This window comes from Nyctibius grandis, chromosome 13 (genome assembly GCF_013368605.1).
Source record: "Nyctibius grandis isolate bNycGra1 chromosome 13, bNycGra1.pri, whole genome shotgun sequence".
Taxonomy (NCBI): domain Eukaryota; kingdom Metazoa; phylum Chordata; class Aves; order Nyctibiiformes; family Nyctibiidae; genus Nyctibius; species Nyctibius grandis.
This window is the reverse complement of record NC_090670.1, coordinates 16,534,945-16,547,528: the sequence shown is the minus strand read 5'-3', so window position 1 is coordinate 16,547,528 and position 12,584 is coordinate 16,534,945. Positions and strand designations below refer to the sequence as shown.

Genomic DNA, 12,584 nt, shown 5'->3' with positions numbered 1-12,584 from the left:
CCAGTACAAAATATATGGATTTGCATTTAAAACAGTATTTAAGACTTCTTTCTCCCATAACAAGAACAAGTTCACGCTGCAACAATACTGTAAAAAAATACATAACCGTCTTCCAAATTCCACCAAGCTGTCCAAGATGCCCAGGAAGCCTTGTTGTACTGTCCTCTGCTGGCTTGCTGCAGTTTGTTATTTCCAGTGTAATTTTGTACCAGCTACACAAGGTCAAAAATGGCTGCATACTTTACAAGTGGTTCAAGACAGAAGGAATCCCTCATGCAGATTTTTAAAAGAGAATAGAGACTGCAGATTTATCAAGTCGGAAAAAAGGGCAACTGCAAGCAGAAACTACAGACTTCGATGTTTTGGACCTAAAACTTTATATGGAAAGAAAAAATACCTCTCATCTCTATAAACAGATATCTGTATTATCTCTATTATCTATTTTCTTCATTATCTTACTTATGCACAAAAGTAAATATGCCAATTAAAAAAAAAACAACCCCACAAACCATCCAATGCTGACAACTGGTAATGACATCAGAGTCACTCAACTAAGCCCATCACAACAGGAAACTTGCCTTTAATATTGTGTATGCACAATTATTTTTTTTTTAAAGCTCTTCACTACCAACCTCTGCAAGGGTCTTTTTCCATACCAGATGTGTTTTCTTCTCAAATTCAAAGGCTTTTGATTTTTACATAGCTAAGTATAAACTATTAAGAACAAAAAAAACCTATAAACTTGCAAAGAACACTGACTACCTTAGAATTTATGAAGCTGAATTACAGCATATTTCACTGACTGTACCAGTCTGACAAAATAAGCTAATGAAGACAACCTAAAGATTGCATTCTTTCCTTTTAAAATTTGAAGTTAAGAGAGTATTGTAACCTTAAGACTAATTTTACATTGTTTTCCTCTTATGTAAGTTAACCTACCGATTCATCCATGATTGAAGCGGGGTCAAAGAAATCTGGTTTTAGTTCCGTTCTTTCTCTCCTGTTCTTTGATGGTGGCTTTAGAAAACAAGCAAATAAACACGTTAACTGTAATTTCAGAAAAAAACAGTTTTTAAACTGTAATAAATGAAGCTGAACTCTCAAGGGGTAAGAATTTACTGGGGATAAATGTTCATCTCTTATATTATTATTACAAGAAGTGTTCTTGCTTTTTGTATGGTAGTTTGAACAGGTGGCACTTGTATACAGATAGCGGCACAGACATTTAAGAATGCAGAGATCAACAAGAACGATTTTTCTGTTTCACCAAAAGGAAAATTTGATTCCAATATTCTACTTTAAAAGCAGAAATAAGAGATCCAAAATCCACTAAAAAGACAAGTAAATTTCTTACTAGGTCTATGTCCATGGTGTCAAAATCCATGCCTTCATTGAGATCTTCAATCCGCCCTTCTGATGACATCATCACATCTTCAACAATTGGCTCTTCATCATCTTCCATTAGACTTGTGCCACGTCGACTGAAATAAAAAGAAAAAGCATACTGGTTAGCACTAAATCAAGTTAAGTTTTATCTGAATATTTAAAAAGCTAATGTTCAGTAAGGAACTGTCAATAAATGATAATTCCATTAGATAGAAAAGAAATTAAGTAATTAAATAAATGCATAACTACTATTAAAGAAAGCTGGTATTTAACCAGCTAGAAGATGCTAAGAGAGTGAGGGAGAATGACTAACAAAGATCAACTTAAGGAACTTTGTGGTACATCTTTAAATGGGTATTCTGAGAGGCTGTGGGAATTGATAGGCAGATCAAAACCACACCTAATTCAGAGGTTTCCCTGCAAGTATTTATGCTCAAGTGAGAAAGAAGGTAAGTTTTGCCACCTAAAGAAAAACTGTTCCTGCCTTATGACAAGGCAAGGAGGAATGTCTTTGAAATAAAGTGGATGCATAAATCCATTTTCAGACATTCCTACACAGTCCTTCGTCCTCTTTCCTTGCAACTTCTACATGCAACATCAGATGTTATGAGAAAAGTAAGGAATAATTCTAATTATACTAACTGGTGTCACTATATTAAAAAAAAACCCCACAGTAGAACTATGTCACATGAAGTACTGGTATTAAAGAATTAAAAACAAGTAGGGGAAAGATGTAAAGCTCCTCAATATATACGTCCATGGTTTTAGTTTACAACTTGCACTTTTCTTCTGCAGAACCACACAGTCTTCATTAAAGCAGAGAACTTCTAAAACTAGTCTTCTCCTCCTCAGCTAAACTAGCTCTGGAGCATAGTTTCATTAGGTGCATGTCAAAATGCATGTGTGATGAATCACAACGAAGTAAATGGCACTACAGTAAGAGCGTATGACCTCTGAAGGATAACATTCATTTAAGAAACATTACACTGTCTTCATCCTTGTTCACAATATGCAGGACTTTACATGGTTTTTGTGTGTTTAGGTTCAGAAGTTCTACAAAAACTGGTACTACAGGATTCCTCTCAACTTTGGTGTCAGTTTAGGTCAGACAAAATCTGTATTAATCACAGAAATGCTGAAGACAGCAGTTTCTTTAAAAGAAATACTTTTTTAAAATAAAAACAGCTGAACTCTAAACTTACAACTCTGAAGTCAAAGGAGAAAGAAATAGCAGAATTAAACTGGGCAGAAACTTTCTGCTTCGCATATCGAACATCTGTTTTAAAACTCATTTTTAATGTTCTATTTCTAAAAATGATTCTGCAGTTGGGAATACGTAAAGAAGATGTTTCACATGTTGCATTGATTATGTATACCTGCCACAGATGGCATTCGGTTCAACAACCGGTTCCCTTTATTACAAAGCTCACTACTATTTAATTTTTCTGGAATTTACTTTCAAAAATAAGCAAGAAATCAAAGAGATCGATTCTGTTAAATGCATCACCATGCATTTTTACCACTGCTTTTGTAAGGCAACTTAAAATTTTAAGACACAGAAAAACACTACGCACGAACTAGAACGTGTATCCCTCAAAAGGTACAGGAGTAATACCGCATTTAATAAACCCTTCCCTCCCCAAACCTCTGAAGGAACATTCCACTCTCACTCACATAGCATGTTGCAAGTTGGTTCTCAGCTTGACGTAGTTCATCGCTGCCCTCTCCTGTTGTTGTCGCGCGGCTTCTTCCTGTTGCCTTTGAGCCAACATCCACGTTACTTGCGTGCTTAAAAAGACCATTATTCTATTTTAAACACAAACTGGTTTTGTGTATGAACACTTACACAAAGCAGACCTACTCATCTACGTACTTGTAATCGAGTGGAGCTTGGTGGTGTTCAGGCTGCATAGGATAGACACCCATATAATTTTCTTCAGGTCGCAATCTCTTGGGCTCCCTCATTATTGTGGAAGTAAGCTGAGGTGTCTGCATCATGACTGGTGTGTGCATTGTCTGCTCCCTGTTCAGCCACATACTGTCACTACTGCTGCTTTCTTCAGCTAGAAGGAAGCATAGGACATCAGCAAATTTTTTCAAACTAGTCTAAAATTGCATGTTTAAACATGACTTAAATACATGTACTTCCTGGTTACTGAGAAATCAATTTCTTTACTTTTTGCCACAAAGTCTTACATGTGCCCCAAAAGGCCTGGACTTATAACCACTGGCTAGAGTATTTAAAATACTTCTATATTCTGTGACTTAAGACAGCATATTGCCTTTATTTCCTTTTGTGAATCAGTGTTATGTTATTCAGACTCTTCAAATGAACAGCTTTCCCCCTAAGACATATACATGCACAGAAGTTACCCTGTTTTAAAAAAACACATCATAGCATACAAACTCACTCAAGCTAGCAAATAGGGACTGACGTGTAGTTTATATGAATATCTACTCTAGTACATTTTAAGATGAGGAAAGTTCTACCTTCAGGTACTTTCCGTTTCCCTGTTGCTGGCTTTGTCTTCTTATTTCTTACTGTAGATCCTCGACTACTAATTCCACTAATCACTGACATAGTATCATCATCCCCACCAGCTAATAAAGAGTTTCTGTAGGACATGAGAGGAAGCCACACATCTTCTCTTCGTAGAGACATCTGAAAGGTCATAAACTTCTCCAAGTAAACATACCTTTAAATGGAAAAAATAATTACAAAGATGCAAAATATCTGTAACAAGATGTTAACCCGTCAAGAAAAGTAACTACTGAAATTAACACCCAATGCTCCTCATCTAGTTAACAAAAAGGCTTGACAACAGCATATCCAGAATATTATTTGTGCTCATCCACCATAAAATGAGAATAACAAGGATAAATACAATTTACCCTTTGTGTTTATTCTTGACTGCATTAGTGTAAAGTTATCTTGATGTGCTATTCCACTTTAGGTGAATACAATACACAAACACATTTATTCAGATGCATGTCTTTTACAGTTATCATTGCAAATACTAAGAATATTAAGAAAATACTTACACTGTTCTTTTGTCTTGTCTGAGAAGTTTGGAGGAGAACTCACTCAGAATATCAAGAAATGCCAAGTTTAATGGTGGGTGGCTCTCACCTTGTGGATTAGGCTCCTTAAAAGCAAATTCTATGCCATCCCTAAGAAAAAGTTAAAAATTAAGTCACATAAAGCACAAACTAAAGAAAAAGTTCTAAGCACTGGGAGCTAACAAAACTGCACACCTTTCCTGTATGTCAAGAAAGCAATAATTTGATGTTTTCATATTCTGGCAAAAAAAGTGAACACTATTCATAATTTGAATCTGGACGCACTCTTTCTGTCATGATGCTTCTACCTTGCGTTTCAAGTCTTCTGCGTGAGGCCAACATGACCACCACTGACAATGAAGTGAAGCAGTTCTTACTGTTACGGATAAGACATTAAAAATACTTTTTCATGATAGCATCAACACTGCTATAATTTACAGGCTTATACAATGATGCCAAAGAACATTAGCATTATTTAACATTCGCGTTTAATTCAGGGACAAAACTGCAGTCATCTCCTAATTTATAAATGGGCTATATCGTCTCTAGTGCTGATCCATTTTGTATTAACAAACTGATTTTGAAAGACCAGGAAGATATTCTCATGTTAGCCAAGAAGTGTTTACAAAAAGGGAAGTAATACAAAGCACACAATTACTTGTGTAACATAGCAATAGCTTCTCTTGTTTTCAACTGATCCAGTCCAAACGTTAAAGCAAAACGACGAGCAAGTTCCTTTATGCCACTGAATGTCGGTGATGATCTGTCAAAATTATACCCATTTTCTTGAATCATTTCATTGAAAAGCTGTATGAAATGAAAAGGGAGATTTTAATTTATTAAAAGATCATGCCAAACTTTGGACCAATCGACACAGAGCTAAGTTTCAGTACAAAAAAAAAAAAAAAAAAAAAAGTGTTTTACAGCTTTTTTTCCTTAATTCAACAACCCCAAAAGACAAACATAGAGGTTTAGGAAAGCCAATTCAAGGCTACTCTTGAAAAGTCTGCACTTCAGGGTTAATCCTTGAAATGTACACTCTCCAAGCACGTGTCAAACTGTAAATATATTGGATGATAGATTTCAGCACTTCCCTAAATGAGGTGTTCTAGAGTTGAGAATACTAAAAATTAGTAGGATTCCTGTACCTCTATATGCACACTAATAGAGAATACACAAATGGGGTAAATTCTCACCTGTCTTTCCTATTACAGTTTGTCAAACTACTACTTTTAATTCTTTTTTTTTTTTTTTTTTTTTTTTTTTTTTGTATCGTTTCAAAATACAACTATACAAGTATACTAAAACTGCCCATTACTTCTCAGGTTAAAAAAAACCAAACAAACCACCACCAACAAGAAAACTAAAGCAAAACAACAACAAAAAAACACAAACAAAAACACAAAACCCCATCACACAGGCAGGAAGTGTTTTCCCTTGTTTATCTGTTCAAGAATAAGTAAACTAGCAGTTTCACAACATGTTTCTGAATGTGACTCAAAACTATTGTTTTAGAGTTAAGCAGTTATCACAGAGTTACGTTCATTTTTTATTTATTGGCCTCTCACATACACTTTTCGTAGCACAATATTTGGTAAGGATAGGAAGACTTCTGGCAGTTTTTCAAATAGTTGCAGAAAATGTGTTTCAATTTAGACCTCTTTATCCTACCTTACAGAAGAATTTCTTCATTAATACCTCACACTAGCTATTAAACAGGACATGATCTACAGTACGGAATTTCATACATAAAAATATTGTAAATCATTCTTACCTGCTGCAAGCTAAGAATAAGTGTTTTAGCACACTGGATTTTGTCTATCTGTCTTGTTTTACTCATCGTTTCTTTAATAATATCACCATAGTCATTGTAATACTAGGAAAAAAAATAAAAAAAAGGTTAACTTTCAATTTTAGTTTAAAACATCACGACTACTGAATTCTTCAGAAATCATTATCTAGGATTTGCTATTTAAAAAAAAGTTTTGAGCACTTCAAAAAGGAAAAAACCTAACACGTTCATGATCCACCTCTAAAATGATAAAAAAATCCTCAAATCAGAAAAGAGTATATCCACTTCTTTTTATTCTTGTCATTAGTATTACTTTAGAGGCAGAATGACCTATTTATCTTCAAGGCCATGACACATTTGTTAAGGACACGTGTTCACCCCTTCAGGGTATAAGATTAGAATCTAATCTTTTTAGTAACTCTTATAACTCTGGTGGGAAGTTTTCCGTTTTCTATGCTGAAAGGAAGCACTTATGGATAGCATCACATCCATAAGCCTGTTCAGTTCTTTTAAGTATTTCAGGTTCAATAAAGACCCAATTAGTTATTCAGAGATTCAAAAATACATGTAGGGCACTCAGGCAGACAAAAGCAGGCTGCCCAAATTTTAAATATTTTAAGGTACTCACCAAGGAGCAAAGCTTTATCATGTTTGCAAAACAAGAACTCATATTATTGTGTAGCTGTGAACCCCAGGAGCCAAGAAGAGGGTTTTTTTTATATTAAATGAGACAGAAACAGATATAAAAATGGGGAGGGGTGGGGGATGGGGACAGGCCCACAGTGGGCAGGCAGTGGGTGGAAGTCACAAATTTTTTTTTTCTCTTCTACAAAGTTTAAGCTGAAATTATTTGATGAGGCTGGACATCATGGAGTTGATCTTTGTGAGAATTTCTCAAAAGGCCTGCTAAACTAATAACTGAATTAAAATATACCATTAACCAGGATAAGAAAATACATCTATTAAAAAACAATGTAAAAATAATTATCAGGTTTCCTTCCTCCCTCCCTGCTTCCCACACACTGGAACTGTGAAACTGATCTCAAGTCATTTTTTCCCTTCTTATGAGAAAAGAACTTTTAAATGCCTACAGATGACCAACTCTGGAGTTCTGAATTCTTCACATTTTGAATCAGTTATCTTGTAAGGTAAAAAATAATAATTAAAAAATCCACAGCTACTGTATTCTAGTAGCTTTATGAAGTAAGACTACTAGGCTTCAGATTTACCTTCATATATTGCTTGAAAATGTCTGCAGCTGTATTCATTTCCACCACAGTATATACAATGAGTTTACAGAAAGCTGCAAGTAGATTTCTTCTTTTGTGCAATGCTTCAATTTTGCTAGCTTCATCATCCTGCTGTCCATCTAGAAAGAGTTCAGAACACGAAAACTGTCAGGTTTAAATACTTCATATTTAAGCATTTGTATATAAAGTGATGTGGACTAATGGTCAGGATTCAAAAAATCAAATCTCAGTTCTGATGGAAGTGCATTTCATTGCCCACTGACAAGTCTCTCTTCCTGATACAGAGATGTATGTATTTGTGCCTATTACACCAAACCTTTACTACAATTATCCTACGTGTCCCCGAAACATAAAATGCTTTAATCGGCTACTGACTTTTAAAAGACAAACCTACCTCTGTGCCCATGCAGAGCTCTCAATGCCAGAAAAGAAACAAACAAAAAAAAAGCATAGACAAACAAATATATTAGTTAGAAGGCAAATAATACAAAGGAAACGTAAGTTTTATACAAACCTGCACTATTATTATCATCATCCTGATCAATGAAGACATGATCTAAAATAAAACTGAGTAGTTCAGATTGCAATGAAGAATCAGGAGTGTAAACAAGTGGCTCCAACATGTCACGTCCTCCTGTCATAATCTGATGACTGAAGATCATCAACACATCACACAGAATTGTGAAAGCCTATTAAAAAGAAACCTTAGTAAATATTTGCTTGGAAACTGGGTTTTATTTAGAATAATGTATTTCCACTTAAAAAAAATACTTAGAGCCCAATGGTATACACAGGACACTTATGCCCTAATCAACTACACAGGCCAGCTGGAAGTCAAATGTGCAGTTTCTTACAGGAGGTTGCTGTATGAAGACTGGGTCTTCAAATAAAAATACTGCACAGATGAAGCCAACTAAATATCAAAACATTGTGAGATTAAAATACGAGGAGCCTGGAACTCCCAAATTCTGCCTGATGGATACTACGTTAGGTCACTAGAGAACTTCGTGGACACCAATGATAGAGTCTCCTTTTTTCTTTTTTTTTTTTTTTAATTCGTGTCGATCACATTTGTAAAACATCTAATAGTTGAGGTCATTCAATCCCTTAAAACCCTAAAGTATCTCTTGCTTCGAAAAAAGCAATGACCTCTTCATTTTGCTGGTTGACTTGTGCATCTGACATCAGATTTAAATGTCCGTATTCCACTCCCCCAGAAAATTCGAATGTATCAGTACCTAGACTAACATTCTTCAAACAAACAGACCAAGGCAACACGCTGCTCAGTGCCACACCTCATCTCTTTGATTCTAATCTCTTAAGTACTTCCATTTTAATGAAGAGATCTGTTCTCTAACTCCTCAAAGCAAATATTACTAATTTACTGGTCACAAAAATACACATGCTCCTCTTAAGTCGCTTGTGCCCTTTCATGAGATTAGAGAAGGAAAGCAGAGCCATGGCTACCATACCCTGTGTGACTGAGGCAGTTCTAGTTTCTAGAGCATTCACCTGAGTCCAAGTGTTATATGGCCTTTTAAAGGCACCTACTCAGAGCTTCAGTAATTTTTGTTACTCGCACTTTCATGCTCTACACCTTGCGATTTTGACACTAGATAGCTCTCTGACATAGAACATGCCTATTCAGTTCCAGGAATATCCTTGTTATAGCAAGAGTTTCAAAAGCTGCAGTTGTGCGACTCAGTGGACCACATTTTCAACTTCAAGCTCAACCAGGTTATTATTACATTTAGCAGCAAAAAGGCTCCTGGCTTTCTATTTGTTTAATTATAAAGTATACTCAGAAGACAGTCTGGCCCTTCCCTCATAGACAGATACTTTTATTTTTTTCATTTTAGCACTCTAAAGGTTGTTAAAGGCATTTACTTAGAATTAATCCTGCAATCAGTAACCTGTGCTCCTCACTGGAACCTGAAACTCCTCTGAGTGTCCTGGCTAGAGAACTACTTGACCACAGACTGGAAGAGACTCAGCCTCTACAGTTTAACCTTTTCCTTTGACCTTGTTACCCTCAGAACTCAACACAAGTATTTCCCAAGATGATATCTCAATTCTTTTTGAAACAGAAGAAAAAATAAAAAACAACCTCCAAAACCTTCATGCCTGCATTTTTCTTCAAAAAACCCAGGACTTTTGTCTCCTGCCTGAAATGTCAGGCACTACTCGCATAGACTAAATACCTACATATTTTATGTCCGAAATATACAAGAACTCAGTTCCAGCTAAAACTCTCCCCCACAAAGGACAACTATATGAGGGACTGACTATAAAACTGGTAAAATGAAAACTGCTCACATCTTTTCTGAGCAGTACATCATTGTTGAGGCTTCCAAACACTTGCTAGAATGGTCTCCAAATATCTCTAAACAATACTGTTAACAATTGACCAGTGTGTGAGTGTACCTATGGGTGACCACAAAAAAGAAATACCACTTCCCAACAATAAAATCCCCTAGGTTACAAGGCATACGTGTGTATGTATAAAAACACACACACATACACACACACACTAATGTTAAGTACCCATTCTTTTTCTCCTGATCCAGAGATCTGCAAAATCCTGGCACTCTGAAGAACTCAGGAATATATTCTGTATGCAGCATCATGGTGAAGGCAAACAGACAGAGAAGTTGCCCCCGTATGTCCCCACAGGTTTAGAGCAAGAGGAGGAGAGTTGTTTTCACAGGTCTTGAGTGGATGGGCACATAGATATCATAGTACAAATGTGGGAATGTAAAAGCATTCAAAGATAGAACTAAAAAAACAACTTCCCTCTTTCAAATAGCTGTCCCTAGCTCTTCCAGCTCTGAGTCTATGCGTCCACAATGAGCCCCACTAGAGCTGTGTGTCATGACCACATGGTAAGCAAGAGCTTTGAAACAGAACTGTCCCACATAACTTACAAACCAGAAGGCTTCTACAGTGTGCCTGCCTAGTCATTGTTTAAAGAAACAAACAAAACCCCCCTCTGAATAAAAGTTTACACTGCGTAGAATTACTAGAAAGAATCAAGTTTAAATTGATTTCTGAAATCCTACCTAAATTACCTAAAGGAAGGCAAGCAGACAAGTGCAGTATGTATTCAGACTCCAAGGGCATTCAGCCTAAACACCCAAGACACGCCATATTCGCACATAAGCACTAAAAATATTAGCAAGAGGAACTTTATAACTGCTTTAAAAGTATAATATTAGAAGACTACAAGGATGAACAACAGTCACTAACCTGTTCCTTAACAGCAGTGTTTACATTGGTCAGGTAGTGTTGACAGATTTGACAGAACACTCTCATCTGCTTCTTTAGACGTAGAAGATCCTCCTTTAAAGAAAAGGATTTCATGTAACAGTTTTGCTTTTTCAATTTTATAGTCACATTTACTGTATGCATTTTCACAGAGCTATCCACTACAGACCTCATACGTAGTCGTAACATTCAGCTCCACTGTATTATTTAAAAATCACTATTAGAAATAAAAATAGCAAGTAGCTTATTTCCTCAACTTTGTCATCCTGTGTACTGCAAAAAAAATGGAAGTTGGGATGAAAACAGTGAACTTATTTATTAAAAAAATAGTACCGAAAAAAGCCCAAACCAAACCTAAAAAAACCCTACCAACACCCCTTCCAGAGCATGAAGCATCTTCTCCTAAAATATCTGTATTTTCAACCTAGAGGATAGATTTTAGGTAGCTGTGTAAAACAGACATGGCTACATGGTATTATTTTGTTTTAGTTTTTTAACTCACTGCTTGAAGATAAAATGTCATATGAGAGTTGGGGTTTTCTTCCTCTCTTCCATTGAAAAAAAAAAAAAAAAAAGTAGCTTTGCAAGTGTTGCAATAACTTCCAGAAAAGTAGATTACTGAGGAAATAAGGTATCAAATTGGTACAAATACCATCCACATGTGCAGCATAGTTGGTATTCTAACTTCTAGTTACTCAGTCATGTGAAGATCCTAGCCCACGTAGAACTGGCAAAGTCGTATTACAAAAGACCAACTGTGTAACCAGCATCAGCCCAGACAAAGAAGAAGTACCCCAGAGAAGTTTAAAAACTATCCATGCAACCTAAACCAAAACAAGTCTCTCCCTTCAAGAAAGCAGGTAACACACTGATACAACACATCATTTAATCTCAACAGGAATCACAACAGCAACAGCTGCTTCTTGACTATGAGTTTAAGTATAATATGATTTTAGAACACCTTCACTACATAAAACCTTTACTCTTAACATTTACCATTCAAATTACTATACTGATGTTAAGAGAATTACATATGGGAATATTTTCTTTCCTTTATATAGAATTATTAATTTAAATTTTGATAAAAACTGAACTATCTATACAGCCTTTTTATTTTAGCAGCCTATATTATGAAGCTCACTCCCATACTTAGTCAGCCTGTTCACAAACAGCACTTCTGGTTCTGCGCTTCAACTTCTTTGCTGTTATGTTCCATTGGCATTGAACAGAAACCATTGGAACTTCTGGATGTACCTGATATATTTGGCAGCAGTCAAGCAGTTAAATATAATAAAATAGTTGTGATTCAGAAGTTAAACCTATGAAAGCTTTAATTCACCAAATTTTATTATACAGGAGCAGAAAATAGTCTCAATAAAAGGACCGCTTTTCAAATAAGTTCTTTTCATTCCTGCTGAAAGTATTACAAATTACATTTTACTGCAAAATAGCTAAGTTAATCTTCATTTCTACCCTAACTTTTCAGTATTTAGCTCAGCTTCTGCCGTCAGGCTTGTGATAAAGCTTTAATCACTGCTACAAAAAAACTTGGACTGCTGTTTACCCTTCAAAGAATAAGCTAACAAAGCCTCCAAATCCTTCACTCACATAAGTGGTTCTCAACAATCTATGTATCCACTTCATATCTCATATTTTTGGTTTTGGAAATGTTAAAAGCCGTTAAAAGCTAAATGGTAAACTAGCTAGCCAGCCAGTGTTGAAGAAGTTCACATTTTATTTAACAGACCTTCAGATTGTAAGTACTGAATCAGTAAGGCCATGGTTATTCATTGGACTAATGAAGCCTTAACATGGTAGGAAAAAAAAAGATA

General features: G+C 35.7%; 1 protein-coding gene across 3 annotated transcripts in view; it reads right to left on the bottom strand.

Annotated features, from left to right (window-relative positions):
* STAG2 (STAG2 cohesin complex component) overlaps positions 1-12,584 on the bottom strand; it is a 78,068-nt gene that overhangs the window by 4,973 nt on the left and 60,511 nt on the right. The window contains exons 23-34 of one of the 3 annotated variants that reach the window (XM_068412151.1): positions 10,735-10,827; positions 8,003-8,177; positions 7,468-7,607; positions 6,221-6,322; positions 5,105-5,253; positions 4,429-4,557; positions 3,877-4,082; positions 3,260-3,449; positions 3,061-3,174; positions 1,355-1,481; positions 940-1,017; positions 109-374 (exon numbers count right to left, since the gene is read on the bottom strand). In XM_068412151.1, coding sequence (XP_068268252.1) covers positions 369-374; positions 940-1,017; positions 1,355-1,481; positions 3,061-3,174; positions 3,260-3,449; positions 3,877-4,082; positions 4,429-4,557; positions 5,105-5,253; positions 6,221-6,322; positions 7,468-7,607; positions 8,003-8,177; positions 10,735-10,827 — 1,509 coding nt within the window. In that variant the 3' untranslated portion in view covers positions 109-368. Of the gene's footprint in view, positions 1-108; positions 375-939; positions 1,018-1,354; positions 1,482-3,060; positions 3,175-3,259; positions 3,450-3,876; positions 4,083-4,428; positions 4,558-5,104; positions 5,254-6,220; positions 6,323-7,467; positions 7,608-8,002; positions 8,178-10,734; positions 10,828-12,584 lie in introns of those variants that run through there. The other 2 variants (XM_068412149.1, XM_068412152.1) reach the window with 2 other exon arrangements.